Source organism: Symphalangus syndactylus, chromosome 24 (genome assembly GCF_028878055.3).
Source record: "Symphalangus syndactylus isolate Jambi chromosome 24, NHGRI_mSymSyn1-v2.1_pri, whole genome shotgun sequence".
In the NCBI taxonomy this organism is placed as follows: Eukaryota; Metazoa; Chordata; class Mammalia; order Primates; family Hylobatidae; genus Symphalangus; species Symphalangus syndactylus.
Window position 1 is genome coordinate 10486389 of NC_072446.2, and position 15183 is coordinate 10501571.

At 50.7% G+C, this 15183-nt stretch overlaps 1 protein-coding gene across 1 annotated transcript in view; it reads left to right on the top strand.

The window, feature by feature from the left end:
• The first annotated feature begins 13712 nt into the window (after window positions 1-13712).
• The window catches only part of TAF4 (TATA-box binding protein associated factor 4), a 90010-nt gene continuing 88539 nt past the window's right edge, over window positions 13713-15183 (top strand). Inside the window, exon 1 of the mRNA XM_055265569.2 lies at window positions 13713-15125. Coding sequence (XP_055121544.2) covers window positions 13769-15125 — 1357 coding nt within the window. The 5' untranslated portion in view covers window positions 13713-13768. The remainder of the gene's footprint in view (window positions 15126-15183) is intronic.

Here is a 15183-nt window from a genome sequence, read left to right on the forward strand (position 1 = left end):
TCTCACTCTGTTGCCTAGGCTGGAGTGCAGTGGTGCAATCATACATCACTGCAGCCTTGAACTCCTGGGCTCAAGTGATCCTCCCAGCTCAGCCTCCCGTGTAGCTGGGACTATAGTGTTTGCCACCATGCCTGGCTAATTTTATTTATTTATTTATTTATTTATTTATTTATTTATTTATTTATTTTTGAGATGGAGTCTTGCTCTGTCACCCAGGCTGGAGTACAGTGGCGTGATCTTGGCTCACTGCAAGCTCCACCTCCTGGGTTCATGCCATTCTCCTGCCTCAGCCTACCGAGTAGCTGGGACTACAGGCGCCCGCCACCACGCCTGGCAAATTTTTTTTTTTTTGTATTTTTAGTAGAGACAGGGTTTCAGTGTGTTAGCCAGGATCTCCTGACCTTGTGATCCGCCGGCCTCGGCCTCCCAAAGTGCTGGGATTACAGGTGTGAGCCACTGCACCCGGCCATGTCTGGCTAATTTTTAAAGTTTTAGTAGAGACGAAGTCTCACTATGCTGCTCAGCATGGTCTCAAACTCCCGGCCTCAAGTGATCCTCCCATCTCAGCCTTCCAAAGAGCTAGGATTACTGGCATGAGCCAGGTGCCTGGACAGGTTTAGCACTTTTTGTGCTTACTTTTGAGAAAATTTTTGCCCTAAGATTAAATATATGCTTTATTCTAAAAGTCTTTTTTTTTTTTTTTTTTGAGACGGAGTCTTGCTGTGTCACCCAGGCTGGAGTGCAGTGGTGCAATCTCGGCTCACTGCAAGCTCTGCCTCCCAGGTTCATGCCATTCTCCTGCCTCAGCCTCCCGAGTAGCTGGGACTACAGGCGCCCGCCACCACGCCCAGCTAATTTTTTTTGTATTTTTAGTAGAGATGGGGTTTCACTGTGTTAGCTGGGATGGTCTCGATCTCCTGACCTCGTGATCCACCCGACTTGGCCTCCCAAAGTGCTAGGATTACAGGTGTGAGCCACCGCGCCTGGCCTATTCTAAAAGTTTTGCCTGTTATTTGACAGTCTACACATAGGTTGGAAAGCTTTATTTCAATATTTTAAAGATGTTGTTCCACCCTCTTCTGGTTTCCAGAGTTTCTGATGAGGTCATGAGTTTTAATTCTTTGTTCCCCTACCTGAACAATTATAGGTCACTCTAGCCTCTCACTCCTGGGCTCAAGTGATCCTCCCACCTCAGCCTCCCAAGTAGCTAGGACTACAAGTGTGTGCCACCATGCCCAGCTAATTTTTAAACTTTTTGTACAGATGGGGATCTCACTATGTTGTCCAGTCTCGAACTCCTGGCCTCAAGTGGCTCTCCCATCTTAGCCTCCCAAAGCACTGAGATTACAGGCCTAAGCCACCATGCCTGGCCTTAGAACTGTTTTGAGGCACATATCAATTTATCATATCTGTCTTCTTATGAGTTAACCGTTTTATCATTATGCAGTGTCTCTTTTTATCTCTGAGAAGGTTCTTTGTGTTGAAGTTTATTTTATTGGATGTTAACATAGCCACCTAGCCTTGCTAGGCTTACTGTTTGCATACCGTATCTTTTCTAAAGCATCTCTCTTGAAAGCTGTAGTCTTGTCTTTCTATCCTTTTTAATTGATGTGCTTAATGCATTTAAATCTAATATGATGATTAAGGCCTGGCACAATGACTCATGCCCGTAATCCCAGCACTTTGGGAAGCCAAGGTGGGCAGATCACCTGGGTGGATCACCTGAGGTCAGAAGTTCAAGACCAGCCTGGGCAACATGGTGAAACCCTGTCTCTACTAAAAATATAAAAATTAGCTGAGCATGGTGGTGTGTGCCTGTAATCCCAGCTACTCAGGAGGCTGAGGTAGGAGAATCACTTGAACCTGGGAGGCGGAGGTTGCAGTGAGCTGAGATCACACCACTGCACTCCAGCCTGGGTGACAGAGTGAGATTCCATCTCAAAAAAAAAAAAATCTAATATGATTAATTGGTGGGATTTAGGTCTATCATTTTACTATTTGTCCTATGTTCATTCCTTCTAAAATTTCCTCTTTTTCTGCTTTTTTGGGATTATTTGAAAACTTTTAGCATTCTATTTACCTATTGGATTTTTATCTATACCTCTTTGTGTTGCTTTTCTAGTAGATGCTTTAGGGATTATAGTACACATTCTTGATTTATAATAGTCTTCTTTAATATTGTACCACTTCATATAAAATGTAGAAAACTTCCAATATCATAGTTTCATTTTTTGCTACAGTTGAGTGTATTCCATCTACAGAGTCAAAACCTCACAGTTCAATGTTATAATTTTTCCTTTATACTGACATATATATTTTAAATTAAAAGGAAAATTGTTTTTTAAAATTTAATCTACTATTTACCATTTCTGATGCTTTTATTCTTTCCTGATGATTAAATTTCCATCTAGGATCATTTTCCTTCAGCCTGAAAAATTTCTTCAGCAATTCTTTTTTTTTTTTTTTTTTTTTTTGACACGGAGTATCACTCTGTCACCCAGGCTGGAGTGCAGTCGCACGATCTCCGCTCACTGCAAACTTCATCTTCTGGGTTCATGCCATTCTCCTGCCTCAGCCTCCTGAGTAGCTGGGACTACAGGCACCTGCCACCACGCCCGGCTAATTTTTTGTATCTTTCGTAGAGACAGGGTTTCACCTTGTTAGCCAGGATGATCTTGATCTCCTGACCTCGTGATCCGCCTGCCTCGGCCTCCCAAAGTGCTGGGATTACAGGCATGAGCCACCGTGCCCAGACAGCAATTCTTATAATACAGGTCTGGTGGTGATGAATTATGTTAATTTTTTTATATGAAAATGTGTTTATCCTCACTCTTTTTTTTTTTTTTTTTTTTGAGATGGAGTCTCACTCTGTCACCCAGGCTGGAGTGCAGTGGTGTGATCTCGGCTCACTGCAAGCTCTGCCTCCTGAGTTCACACCATTCTCCTGCCTCAGCCTCCCCAGTAGCTGGGACTACAGGTGCCCGCCACCACGCCTGGCTAATTTCTTTTTGTATTTTTAGTAGAGATGGGCTTTCACCATGTTAGCCAGGATGGTCTCAATCTCCTGACCTCGTGATCTGCCCGCCTCGGCCTCCCAAAGTGCTGGGATTACAGGCACAAGCCACTGCACCCAGCCTATTTCCCTTCATTCTTGAAAGATAGTTTGACAGTCTACAAATGGGTTAAAAAGTTTTACTTCAATACTTTAAAGATGTTCTTCCACTCTCTTCTGGCTTCCATAGTTTCGGATGAGAAGTCATCAGTTTTAATTTCTTTGTTCTCTTGCCTGAAATTTTCTTTTTTTTCTCTTCTCCAACAAAGTTTCATTCTGTTGCTCAAGCTGGAGCAGTGGCATGGTCTTAGCTCACTGCAACCTCTGCCTTGGGTTCAAGTGATTCTCCTGCCTCTTAGTCTCCCGAGCACCTGGGACTACAGGCGTGCACCACCACACTTGGCTAATTTTTGTATTTTTGTAGAGATGGGGTTTTGTCATGTTGGCCAGGCTGGTCTTTTTTTTTTTTTTTTTTTTTTTTTTTTTTTTTTTTTTGAGATGCAATCTGGCTCTGTCGTCCAGGCTGGAGTGCAGTGGCGTGATCTCGGCTCACTGCAAGCTCCGCCTCCCGGGTTCAGGCCATTCTCCTACCTCAGCCTCCCGATAGCTGGGACTACAGGCGCCCGCCACCTCGCCCGGCTAATTTTTTGTATTTTTAGTAGAGACGGGTTTCACTGAGTTAGCCAGGATGGTCTCGATCTCCTGACCTCATGATCCACCCACCTCGGCCTCCCAAAGTGCTGGGATTACAGGTGTGAGCCACTGTGCCCAGCCGATGCCAGGCTGGTCTTGAACTCCTGGTCTCAAGTGATCAGCCCACCTTGGCCTCCCAAAATGCTGGGATTACAGGCACGAGTCCCTGCGCCTGGCCTTGAAATGTGCTTTCGTACAGTCACTTTTAGGAATTTTCTCTTTAGATTTGCTTTCCAGCAACTTGACTATGATGTACCTACACGTGGTTTTGTTTGAGTTTATCCCAGTTGGGGATAATGAAACTTCTTAAATATGTAAATTTGTCTCTTATTAATATAGAAATTCCAGGCAGTGTTTCTTCAAATACTTTTTCCTGCCCCATTTCTTCTCTCCTCTCTTTTTGTAATTTTGACTACACATGTTACAGGCTTTCTGATATTGTTTCACAGGTCCTGAGGCTCTTCTTGTTTTCCCCCCACCCTTTCTTTTTTAGATCGGATACATTCTACTGATATATCTTCAAGTTAACTGAGTTAATTGTCATCTCCACTCTTCTGTTAGACTCATTCAGTTAACTTTATATTTAAGATATTCTAATTTGCAGTTCTAAAATTTCCATTTAAAAAATACTTTCTGCCAGGCATGGTGGCTCATGCCTGTAACCCCGGTACTTTGGGAGGCTGAGGCAGGAGGATTACTTGAGGCCAGGTGTTCAAGACCAGCCTGGGCAACATGGAGAATCCTCAACTCTACAAATAATACAAAAGAGTTAGCTGGGCATGCTAGCGTGAGCCTGTAGTCCCAGTTACTAGGGAGGCTGAGGGGAGAGAATCACCATAGCTGAGAGGTCAAGGCTGCAGTCAGCTATGATCGTGCCACCGCACTCCAGCCTGGGCAACAGAGTGAGACCCTGTCTCGAAAAAAAAAAAGTTTCTAATTATCTGTTGCGATTTTAAAATCTTGTTAAAAGTGTATTTTTGGCTGGGTGCAGTAGCTCACACCTATAATCCCAGCACTTTGGTAGTCAGAGGTGGGTGGATCACTTGAGCCCAGGAGTTCGAGACCAGTCTGGGCAACATGGTGAAACCCTGTCTGTGCCAAAAAAAAAAAAAAAAAAAAAAAAAAAAAAAAATTAGCCAGGTGCAGTGGTGCACACCTGTAGTCCCAGCTACTTGGGAGGCTGAGGTGGGAGGATCTCTTGAGTCTGGGAGTCAAAATCTGCAGTGAGCTGAGACGGTCTCACTGTATTCCACCCTGGGCAACAGAGTGAGACTGTCTCAAAATAAGAAAAGTGTATCTTCCTTTACAGCAGCAATTATAATAGTTGCTTTAAAATCCTTGTTTGCTAATTCATCAATCTGGGTCCTATCAGGGGTCAATTTCCAGTAGGATGGAGAATGTATAACAATTTTTTTCTTTGTATATTCAGTAATTTTGAATTTTATCCTGAACATCGTGACAGTTTGGAGTAGAGCACTGATATGTGTGTGTGTGTGTGTGTGTGTGTGTGTGTGTGTATGCATGTGGTGTGGTAGCAGACAATTGACTTGATGGAACTGAGACTGCAAACCCAGTCCCTTGGACAGTGGCTCAAATTTCATTTCTGTTGTTTTATTCTAGGTCGAGCTGCTTGGAGTCTGTCCCATACATGTGGTTCAGTGCTCAACTAGAGATTTAGACAAAGAGTATCAACAGAATTTGGATCTGCAGCTCTCTCCTTTCTGGGATGCTCCCATACTTTCAAGAGGTTGTGGTTAGTTCAACTAGCAAAAAGTTTGCTAGTGGGTCACTAGGGGTGATGGTGAGTGGTGCCACTTCCATTTCTACCCCTTGATTTCTGGTCCTGTGAATCCTGGCTATGGGAGAAACAGTACCATATGTTGGATGCTGATTCAGAGCATACACGGCCTTCTGGAGAACTCTGCCCCAGTCTTGCAAAGTATTCTCACCTAGTTGCCATTGTGACTGTTACTTCCAAAGGCCATTCCACCATTCAATCAATCCAGCTGCTTTGGGATGGTGGGGACTATGGTACAACCAGTGAATTCCATGAGGCTGAGTCCACTGCTGCCCTTCTTTAGCTGTAAAGTGAGTACCTTGGTAAGAGGGAATGCTGTATGGAATACGATGACGGTGGATAAGGCATTCTGTGAGTCCATGGATGGTAGTCTTGGTAGAAGCATTGAATGCAGGATAGGCAAACCCATATCCAGAGTAAGTGTCTATACCGGTGAGGACAAACAACAGCCCTTTCCATGGTGGAAGAGTTCCAATATAATCAACCTGCCACCAAGTAGCTGGCTGATCACCCCACTTCTGGTACCAATTTACTGTATGATCAGGGTTCTCTAGAGGGACAGAATAGGATAGATGTATATAGGAAGGGGAGTTTATTAAGGAGAACTGACTCACATCATCACAAGGTAAAGTTCCATGATATGCTGTCTGCAAGTTGAGGAGCAAGGAAGTCAGTAGTGGATCAGTCTGAGTCCCAAAACCTCAAAAGTAGGGAAGCCGGCAGTGCAGGCTTCAGTCTGTGGGTGAAGGCTTGAGAGCCCCTGGCAAATCACAAAGGCCAAGAGTCCAAAAGCCAAAGAACTTGGAGTCTGATGTTTGAGGGCAGGAAGCATCCAGCACAGGAGAAAAATGGAGGCCAGAAGACTCAGCAAGTCTGCTCATTCCTCCTTCTTCTGCCTGCTTTATTCCAGCCACGCTGGCAGCTGATTAGATGGTGCTCACTCACATTGAGGGTGGGTCTGCCTCTCCCAGTCCACTGACTCAAATGTTAATCTCTTTGGAAACATCCTTACAGACACACCCAGGAACAATACTTTCCATCCTTCAATCCAATCAAGTTGACACTCAATATTAACCATCACACTTGTCTTCTACCTTTTCTAGTCAGAAAACCATATGGCTTTTTATTGGAGTTTTATTTGCCCTGCATGGTATGGCCTGTTACCTGACTTTAGTCTAGGAGCTGTGAAAACCCGGTACCGTTTTCCTCTTCCAAGTGTTGACACCTTCAGAATGTGCCTGCTGTGTTCATGCTCTGGTGACTTCAGGTAAGTGTTGTTTCCTGTTTTGCCCAGAGTTCATAGTGCTGCCTTTGGAAGGGTTAGTTCAATGGGCGTTTACTCCACCATACCGGAAACAGAAGCCCAGCTTGTCCATTTCTGTAAAGAAAAAAAAAAAAGCTGGGATTTAAATATTCATTTTGTGTACAATCTGTAGATCATTTTGGGAGAAATGACATTTTTACAATATTGAGCCTCTGACTCTTTTTTAAAATATTTTTTATTATACTTTAAGTTCTAGGGTACATGTGCACAACGTGTAGGCTTGTTACATATGTATACATGTGCCATGATGGTGTGCTGCACCCATTAACTCGTCATTTACATTATGTATATCTCCTAATTCTATCCCTCCCCGCTCCCCCCACCCCACACAGGCCCCAGTGTGTGATGTTCCCCTTCCTGTGTCCATGTGTTCTCATTGTTCCATTCCCACCTATGAGTGAGAACATGTGGTGTTTGGTTTTTTGTCCTTGCTATAGGTTGCTGAGAATGATGGTTTCCAGCTTCATCCATGTCTCTACAAAGGACATGAACTCATCATTTTTTATGGCTGCATAGTATTCCATGGTGTATATGAGCCACATTTTCTTAATCCAGTTTATCATTGATGGACATTTGGGTTGGTTCCGAGTTATTGTGAATAGTGCCGCAATAAACATAAGTGTGCATGTGTCTTTATAGTAGCATGATTTATAATCCTTTGGGTATATACCTAGTAATGGGATGGCTGGGTCAAATGGTATTTCTAGTTCTAGGTCCCTGAGGACTCGCCACACTATCTTCCACAATGGTTGAACTAGTTTACAGTCCAACCAACGTGTAAAGTGTTCCTATTTCTCCACATCCTCTCCAGCACCTGTTGTTTCCTGACTTTTTAATGATTGCCATTCTAACTGGTGTGAGATGGTATCTCATTGTGGTTTTGATTTGCATTTCTCTGATGGCCAGTGATGATGAGCATTTTTTCATGTGTCTGTTGGCTGCATAGATGTCTTCTTTTGAGAAGTGTCTGTTCATATCCTTCGCCCACTTGTTGATGGGGTTGTTTTTTTCTTATAAATTTGTTTGAGTTCTTTGTAGATTCTAGATATTAACCCTTTGTCAGATGAGTAGATTGCAAAAATTTTCTCCCATTCCGTAGGTTGCCTGTTCACTCTGATGGTAGTTTCTTTTGCTGTGCAGAAGCTCTTTAGTTTAATTAGATCCCATTTGCCAATTTTGGCTTTTGTTGCCATTGCTTTTGGTGTTTTAGACATGAAGTCCTTGCCCATGCCTATGTCCTGAATGATACTGCCTAGGTTTTCTTCTAGGGTTTTTATGGTTTTAGGTCTAACATTTAAGTCTTTAATCCATCTTGAATTAATTTTTGCACAAGGTGTAAGGAAGGGATCCAGTTTCAGCTTTCTACATATGGCTAGCCAGTTTTCCCAGCACCATTTGTTAAATAGGGAATCCTTTCCCCATTTCTTTTGTCAGGTTTGTCAAAGATCAGATCGGTGTAGATGTGTGGTATTATTTCTGAGGGCTCTGTTGTGTTCCATTGGTCTGTATCTCTGTTTTGGTACCAGTACCATGCTGTTTTGGTTACTGTAGCCTTGTAGTACAGTTTGAAATCAGGTAGTGTGATGACTCCAGCTTTCTTCTTTTGGCTTAGGATTGACTTGGCAATGTGGTATTGAGCCTCTGACTCTTGAACCCAGTGTATCCCTCTGTGTATTTTTTTCCCCTAATTTCTCTCAATCATGGTTTACGATCTTCTGACTATAGGTCTTATGTTTCTTTTTGTTAGTTTGATATTGAGGTATTTGGTTTTTGATGCTCTTGTAAAGGGTCTTACTTTAGAAGTTTCATTTTTTACACTCAAATTGACACTTGATGGTCAGCATCTATTATCTTAGCTTTATATGTCCCATCCTAACTATGCTTACTGAGCAAACTTTACCAATGACAAACCTGTGGTTTGTTAAATCTTCCAAAGCACCTGCAATGGAACTAAAGATTTTCAGGAAGGTGGGGTTTTTTTGTTTTTGTTTTTGGCAGGGGGGTAGTGTCTTCCTCTATCACTCAGGCTGGATTGCAATGGCACGATCTCAGCTCACTGCAACCTCCACCTCCTGGGCTCAGTAGCTGGAACTATAGGCACTTGCCATCATGCCCGGCTACAGTTTGTATTTTTGTAGAGACAGGCTTTTGCCGCGTTGGCCAGGCTGGTCTTGAACCTCAGATGATCTGGCCACCTTGGCCTCCCAAAGTGCTGGGATTACAGGTGTGAGCCACCGCGCCCAGCCAGGAGGTGCTTGGGTTTTATAAACTGAGTATGTGAACAGCATATGGGGAAAGTTATTTTAGGAAGTAACCAAAGCAGCAACAGCACTCCTAAGAAACTCCTGGGTGGACCTCGTGCTTAGAAAGTGGAGCCCAGTAGCGTTGCACCTTTCCAGGTTAGGGAGGAATCTAGAGGTCACAGGCTTCTCTCACTGGAAAGGTCATTTCTTGCTTGCACCTTGGGAAGGAGGAAGCGTCCCAGGAAGGCTGACTTGTTGGAGTGCTGTCAGGACAAAGCCGTTCACTCCTGAGCTTTGAAATGCGCTGCTGTCTGAGTTAAGCTAGTAAAATCCATCCGCGATGGCTATGGTTAGCCATTTGTGGGAGTCAGCCAAGAGGCTGTTGTAAATGAGTCACTCAAGAGTTTGCAGACAGCCCCGCTTGGGAGATCTGGGTCAATTTCAGGGAGGAAGCAGGCCTGACTCTTGACTATAATTTAGTGAGCAGGCATCTAATCCGTGGCGCCTGGTGTGTGGATGCATGGGCTGGTCAGCTGGGCAGTGCCAGCTCTGCCAGCTTTGGGGTCCGAGTCCAAGGTTTCTGCCCCTTCCAAGAAAGAAACCTGGGCTGCTGACTTAACCTCAAGCTCCAGTCCCTCCTCATCTGTACAACAGGCTCTGCCTGGCCCTTGATCACGTGTCAGGCCTGATTAATGTTGGTGCCTGGCCGAGCCCTGACCCTGGTGAGAGAGTCCTGGCTGAGCAGATCTGAGCATCCTCATTTTCTTGGGAAAGCAGGGCAGGGGTTGGAGGGGGTCTTGGCCAGTGGACTTCTCTACTCCAGAACTCTCAAGTCGCAGGCTACTGTCTCAGACTCCAGCCTCCCCAGGCTTGTGTCCCAGGGTCAAGGGGCCAGGCTAAGTGCCTCTGAATTTATCAAAGGTCTCCCCATAAGTGAACAGTAAGTAGCCATCCCGTATACTAACTTGAATAGTGTCCCCTCAAACCATATCCACTAGAACATGAGGATGTGACCTTATTTGGAAGCAGGAGCTTTGCAGACATAATTGGTAAAGGATTTCATGATGAAATCGTTTTGGATTTAGGGAGGTCTTGAATCCAACGACTGGTATCCTTGTAAAAGGAGAGGACACAGACACACAGGAAGGTCAGGAGAAGACAGAGACTGGAGTGATGTGGCCACAAGCCTAGGAATGCTTGGAGCCACCAGAAGCTGGAGGAGGCAGGAAGGATCCCCCCCCTACAGCATCTGGAGGGAGCTCAGCCCTGCCCACACCCTGCTTCTGGCTTCTAGAGCTGTGAGAATCCACCTGTTGTTGAAGTTGTATACGTTTGTGATCATTTGTTAAGGCAGCCTTGAGAAATGCATCCCTCTGCATTTACAGAGCAATTAGGTGGCCACAAGTTTCTCCCTGGGATGTGGATTCATTTTTGACCACAGATATCCCCCAGTCTGCAAGACTGAGGAACGCTGCCAGCGAGGCTGGTGAAGACACCCCAAAACATTCAGCTGCTATCTAGCTGCACGCCTTTTTCTTTGCGGAGTGGGTCGGGGGAAGAGGTCTCATTCTGTCGCCCAGCCTGGAGCACAGTGGCACGATCACAGCAGCATGATCACAGCTCACTTGTAGTCTTGAACTCCAGGGCCCAAGTGATCCTTCTGCTCCAATCTCCCAAATAGCTGAGACCATAGGTGCACAACACCATGCTTGGCTAATTTAAAAAACCTGTTTTTAGTAGAGACAGTGTCTTGCTTTGTTGCCCAGGCTGGTCTTGAACTCCTGGGCTCAGGCCATCCTCCTGCCTCAGCCTCCTAAAGTGCTGCAATTATAGGTGTGAGCTGGCACTGGCTTTTTTTTTAAAAAATTGTTTTATGATGAGGGCTGTCAGGCAGACAATAAAAGCACAGGTCACATAACAAACACCACAGAACTTTCACACAGCCTGCAGCTTGGAAACTACTGATTCCCTTTATTCTTAGATTTGTTTTATTCTTAATGTGCCTTAAACTTAATTCAAAACTTGTTTTTATTATTTTTTATATTTAAGTGAGCGTGTCTGATGCTCTATTTTATTGAAAAAGACAAGACCCTGCTTGGTAAACTTCGAAGGCCCACTGAGCTGCCAGCCGCCGAGGCCACCTCTTTGCCCACAGCCTGGCAGCAAACATTTTTCCAGGTTTAAACAGTGCTTATGATTGACATTTGTTACAATTCCCCCTTTTCTCTTTTTATGCTGGGTAAGATTTTTCTTTCAAACTACACAAGTCCTAACTGCTTGTGGTAACAACTAAAATCACAGAGATACTAAAATTTGGCTGGAGGTCCCCAGGGTGACTCCCCACCACATAAACATTAGTAGGGGAAGTCACGTGGTGTCCTCACCCGCACCCCCCCCCCCCCAGGGGGCAGTGCTCCTGCAAACCCCATAGTAGAGCTGCCTGTCTGTGGCTCCCACCTTCCCCAGGGCCTTCTGGTGCACAACACCCGCCTTGCAAGGGAAGTTGGGATAGGTGGGCACAGATCCTTAACTTCTCGTAGTTCCTGCAGCTGCCAGGCTGGATGGTTCCCCAGAAGATCCTGCGAATACGTTGGAATGAAGGACTCCTGGCGGGGCCTTGGAGAAGAGAAGCCACCACTGTGCGTAGATGGCAGGAGACTCATTACAGATCTCAGTGGAGTACCAGCAGACTTGGAGTGCAGGCTTGAGCGTGGGAACCTTCAGTTACCCCAGCCTTTGGGACCCAGGGGCCTTGGAACCTGGTCTGTTTCATGCGAGTCCTGCGTTCTGCTTCTGCCCCGACTCCAATCTGAGGGGTCTGAGGGTATGGGCTGTGCTGTGAGCCTGGTGCGCCCCACCTTGCAAGTTGTGCATGGGGCCGGTTAGCCTGCCTGTGGTTTGACCTACTTTAAAAATGTTCTAATTAGTTGTCAACACTCAAAAATTAAAAATCCCGAGATTTAATCATCACTTTATATTTCTGCTCTTTCTGGAAAACTCAGACTGTCCCCCTACTGAGCTCAAGGTGCCCCGTAGGTGTACCCACAGGGGCCCTCCCCGCCATACTCAGCTTGCTTCATTCATTTCCTTTCCTGCCTTCTGGGAGCCAAAGTTCAGGTACAAAATTCCAGCTGTACGTTTACAGTGATTTCCCCCAAACATTGTTCCCCTATAGGGGAGGCACCTCTCCTAGGCTCCGTCCTCAATGCTCATTGGCTGCTGCTGCTATGGAGAAACAAGCCTGGGGTGAAGTCCTGTATTCCAGTTATCAGTAAATCCATTCCTTTGCAAGGCTGCAATTCGAACAGGCACAAGGGTCCAGTTCGGGTCTGCTTTCAAGACTAGCAGTCTCCTTTGTTAAAACAATTAAAAAAATCATTTTCTATGTCAGCAACGCCATTCATCGTCCCGAGGTCTCTGCTTACTGCAGCGCTGTCTTCAGCTGCAAAGACTGATCCTGTGGCCTCTTGTCCCCAGTGAGGTCCGAGGCAAGGAAGCGTCTCTCTGAAACCTATTCTGGGCTCTTAAGAAGAAATGGGAGAAAGGCAAACCAATAGAAATGTCCAATAACACCATCTTTTGGTTGGAAAATAAAACACGCAGCAAGAGGGGACTGCAACTTTTACTGAAGTATTTCTAGAGAGAAGGTGCTTGGGAACACTTTGGGTAACTTACTCCCCTCCCCCAGCAGAAGGTAAAAAGAAAGCTACTTCCAGACGAGCCGGCTTCAGGCTCGGGAACTTCGTTTGGCGTCTGGCAAGCACCGTGCTCTTACCTACGGCCTTATAAGACACTCCTGTCTCCAAGGCAGCTGGGTGCGGGGACAGTCACCCCAGGGCGGCTTGGTTTATTGATTAAAAATGGAGGGAAGGGCCAGGGGTGGTCACGATTGGAGGGCGAGAAGAGCCGTGCGCGCAGGACCCCTCCCCACCGCCCGGGACCGGCTGAGCCAGGGGCGGACCCAGCTTCCCCGCTGCGGCTTGGAGGGGCCGGGCGCCGGTCCCCGTCCTCAGGGCGCGCTGCGAGAGCCCTATCCCCGTTCCCGCCCGCCTCCCAGGCCCATCCACTCCGGGGTCTGCGCGCTGCCCGGCCGGCGCCCCGGCATCCCCGCGCGCTGCTCCCCGGGCCTCGGACGGGCCCTGCGCCGCCGCTGCCACCGCGCACGGCGGCCCGCCCGGCGCTCCCGTCAGCGCCGCCGCAGCCATTTTGGAGCGAGCGGAGACAAAGAGCGAGGCCCCGTCGCCGCCCCGCGCCCGCCTCGGCCCGGCCCCGCGCACCGTCCCCGCATCCCGCGCCCCACCTGGCGGCCCCCGCCCTGTCCGCCACTGCCCCAGCGCCAGCGTCCCTGAGCTCCAACCCCCGCGCTTCCCGCCGCTGCTGCCGCACCCCGGCCGACCGCCCGCGCCCCGGCCTCTAGAGCTCGCAGCCATTGGCCGCGCCTTTTAAGCGCGCGCCGCAGCCAATCGCCGGGCGCCCGCGGCCTCCGCGCCTGCGCAGGGCCGCCACCCCCGCTCCCCCGCCCCCCGGCCGCGCGCCCCCGCCCCCCGCCGGCCGCGCGCCGCCCCCCGCCCGCCCAGCGCCCGCCCCACTCGGAACCTCCTCCTCGCCCAGGCGCGCTCGGCCCGAGCGGCGGCGGCGGCGGCGGCCGAGGAAAAAAGATGGCGGCGGGCTCGGATCTGCTGGACGAGGTCTTCTTCAACAGCGAGGTGGACGAGAAAGTGGTGAGCGACCTGGTGGGCTCGCTCGAGTCGCAGCTGGCGGCCAGCGCGGCCCACCACCACCACCTCGCGCCGCGCACGCCCGAGGTGCGGGCCGCGGCCGCCGGCGCGCTCGGGAACCATGTTGTGAGCGGCAGCCCGGCCGGAGCCGCGGGCGCAGGGCCGGCCGCCCCCGCCGAGGGCGCGCCCGGAGCGGCGCCGGAGCCGCCCCCCGCAGGTAGAGCGCGGCCGGGGGGCGGGGGGCCGCGGCGCCCGGGCCCCCCCTCACCGCGCCGCCCCCTTGTCCCCGCAGGGCCCGCGCCGCCCGCCGCGAAGCTGAGGCCGCCGCCCGAGGGCAGCGCGGGGGCCTGCGCCCCGGTGCCCGCCGCCGCCGCCGCCGTCGCCGCGGGGCCCGAGCCCGCCCCCGCCGGCCCCGCCAAGCCCGCCGGCCCCGCCGCGCTGGCCGCCCGCGCCGGCCCCGGCCCCGGGCCCGGCCCCGGCCCCGGCCCCGGCCCTGGCAAGCCCGCCGGCCCCGGCGCCGCGCAAACTTTGAATGGGAGCGCCGCGCTGCTGAACTCGCACCACGCCGCCGCACCTGCTGTCAGCCTGGTCAACAACGGGCCCGCCGCGCTGCTGCCGCTGCCCAAGCCCGCCGCCCCCGGCACTGTCATCCAGACGCCCCCCTTCGTGGGCGCCGCCGCGCCCCCCGCGCCCGCCGCGCCCTCGCCCCCCGCCGCCCCCGCGCCCGCCGCCCCCGCCGCCGCCCCGCCCCCGCCACCCCCCGCGCCCGCCACCCTGGCCCGGCCGCCCGGCCACCCCGCCGGACCCCCGACCGCCGCACCCGCCGCGCCGCCCCCCGCCGCCGCCCAGAACGGGGGCAGCGCCGGGGCAGCCCCCGCCCCCGCCCCGGCCGCCGGGGGCCCCGCGGGGGTCAGCGGCCAGCCCGGGCCCGGCGCGGCGGCTGCGGCGCCAGCGCCGGGGGTCAAGGCCGAGTCGCCCAAGACGGTGGTGCAGGCGGCGCCCCCGGCGGCGCAGACCCTGGCGGCCAGCGGCCCGGCCAGCACGGCGGCCAGCATGGTCATCGGGCCAACTATGCAAGGGGCGCTGCCCAGCCCGGCTGCCGTCCCGCCGCCCGCCCCCGGGACCCCCACCGGGCTGCCCAAAGGCGCGGCCGGCGCAGTGACCCAGAGCCTGCCCCGGACGCCCACGGCCACCACCAGCGGGATCCGGGCCACCCTGACGCCCACCGTGCTGGCCCCCCGCTTGCCGCAGCCGCCTCAGAACCCGACCAACATCCAGAACTTCCAGCTGCCCCCAGGTGAGTGGCCGCACGGGGCGGGAGGGAAGGGCGGGTCCCAGCAGCGCCAGCTGCTAGT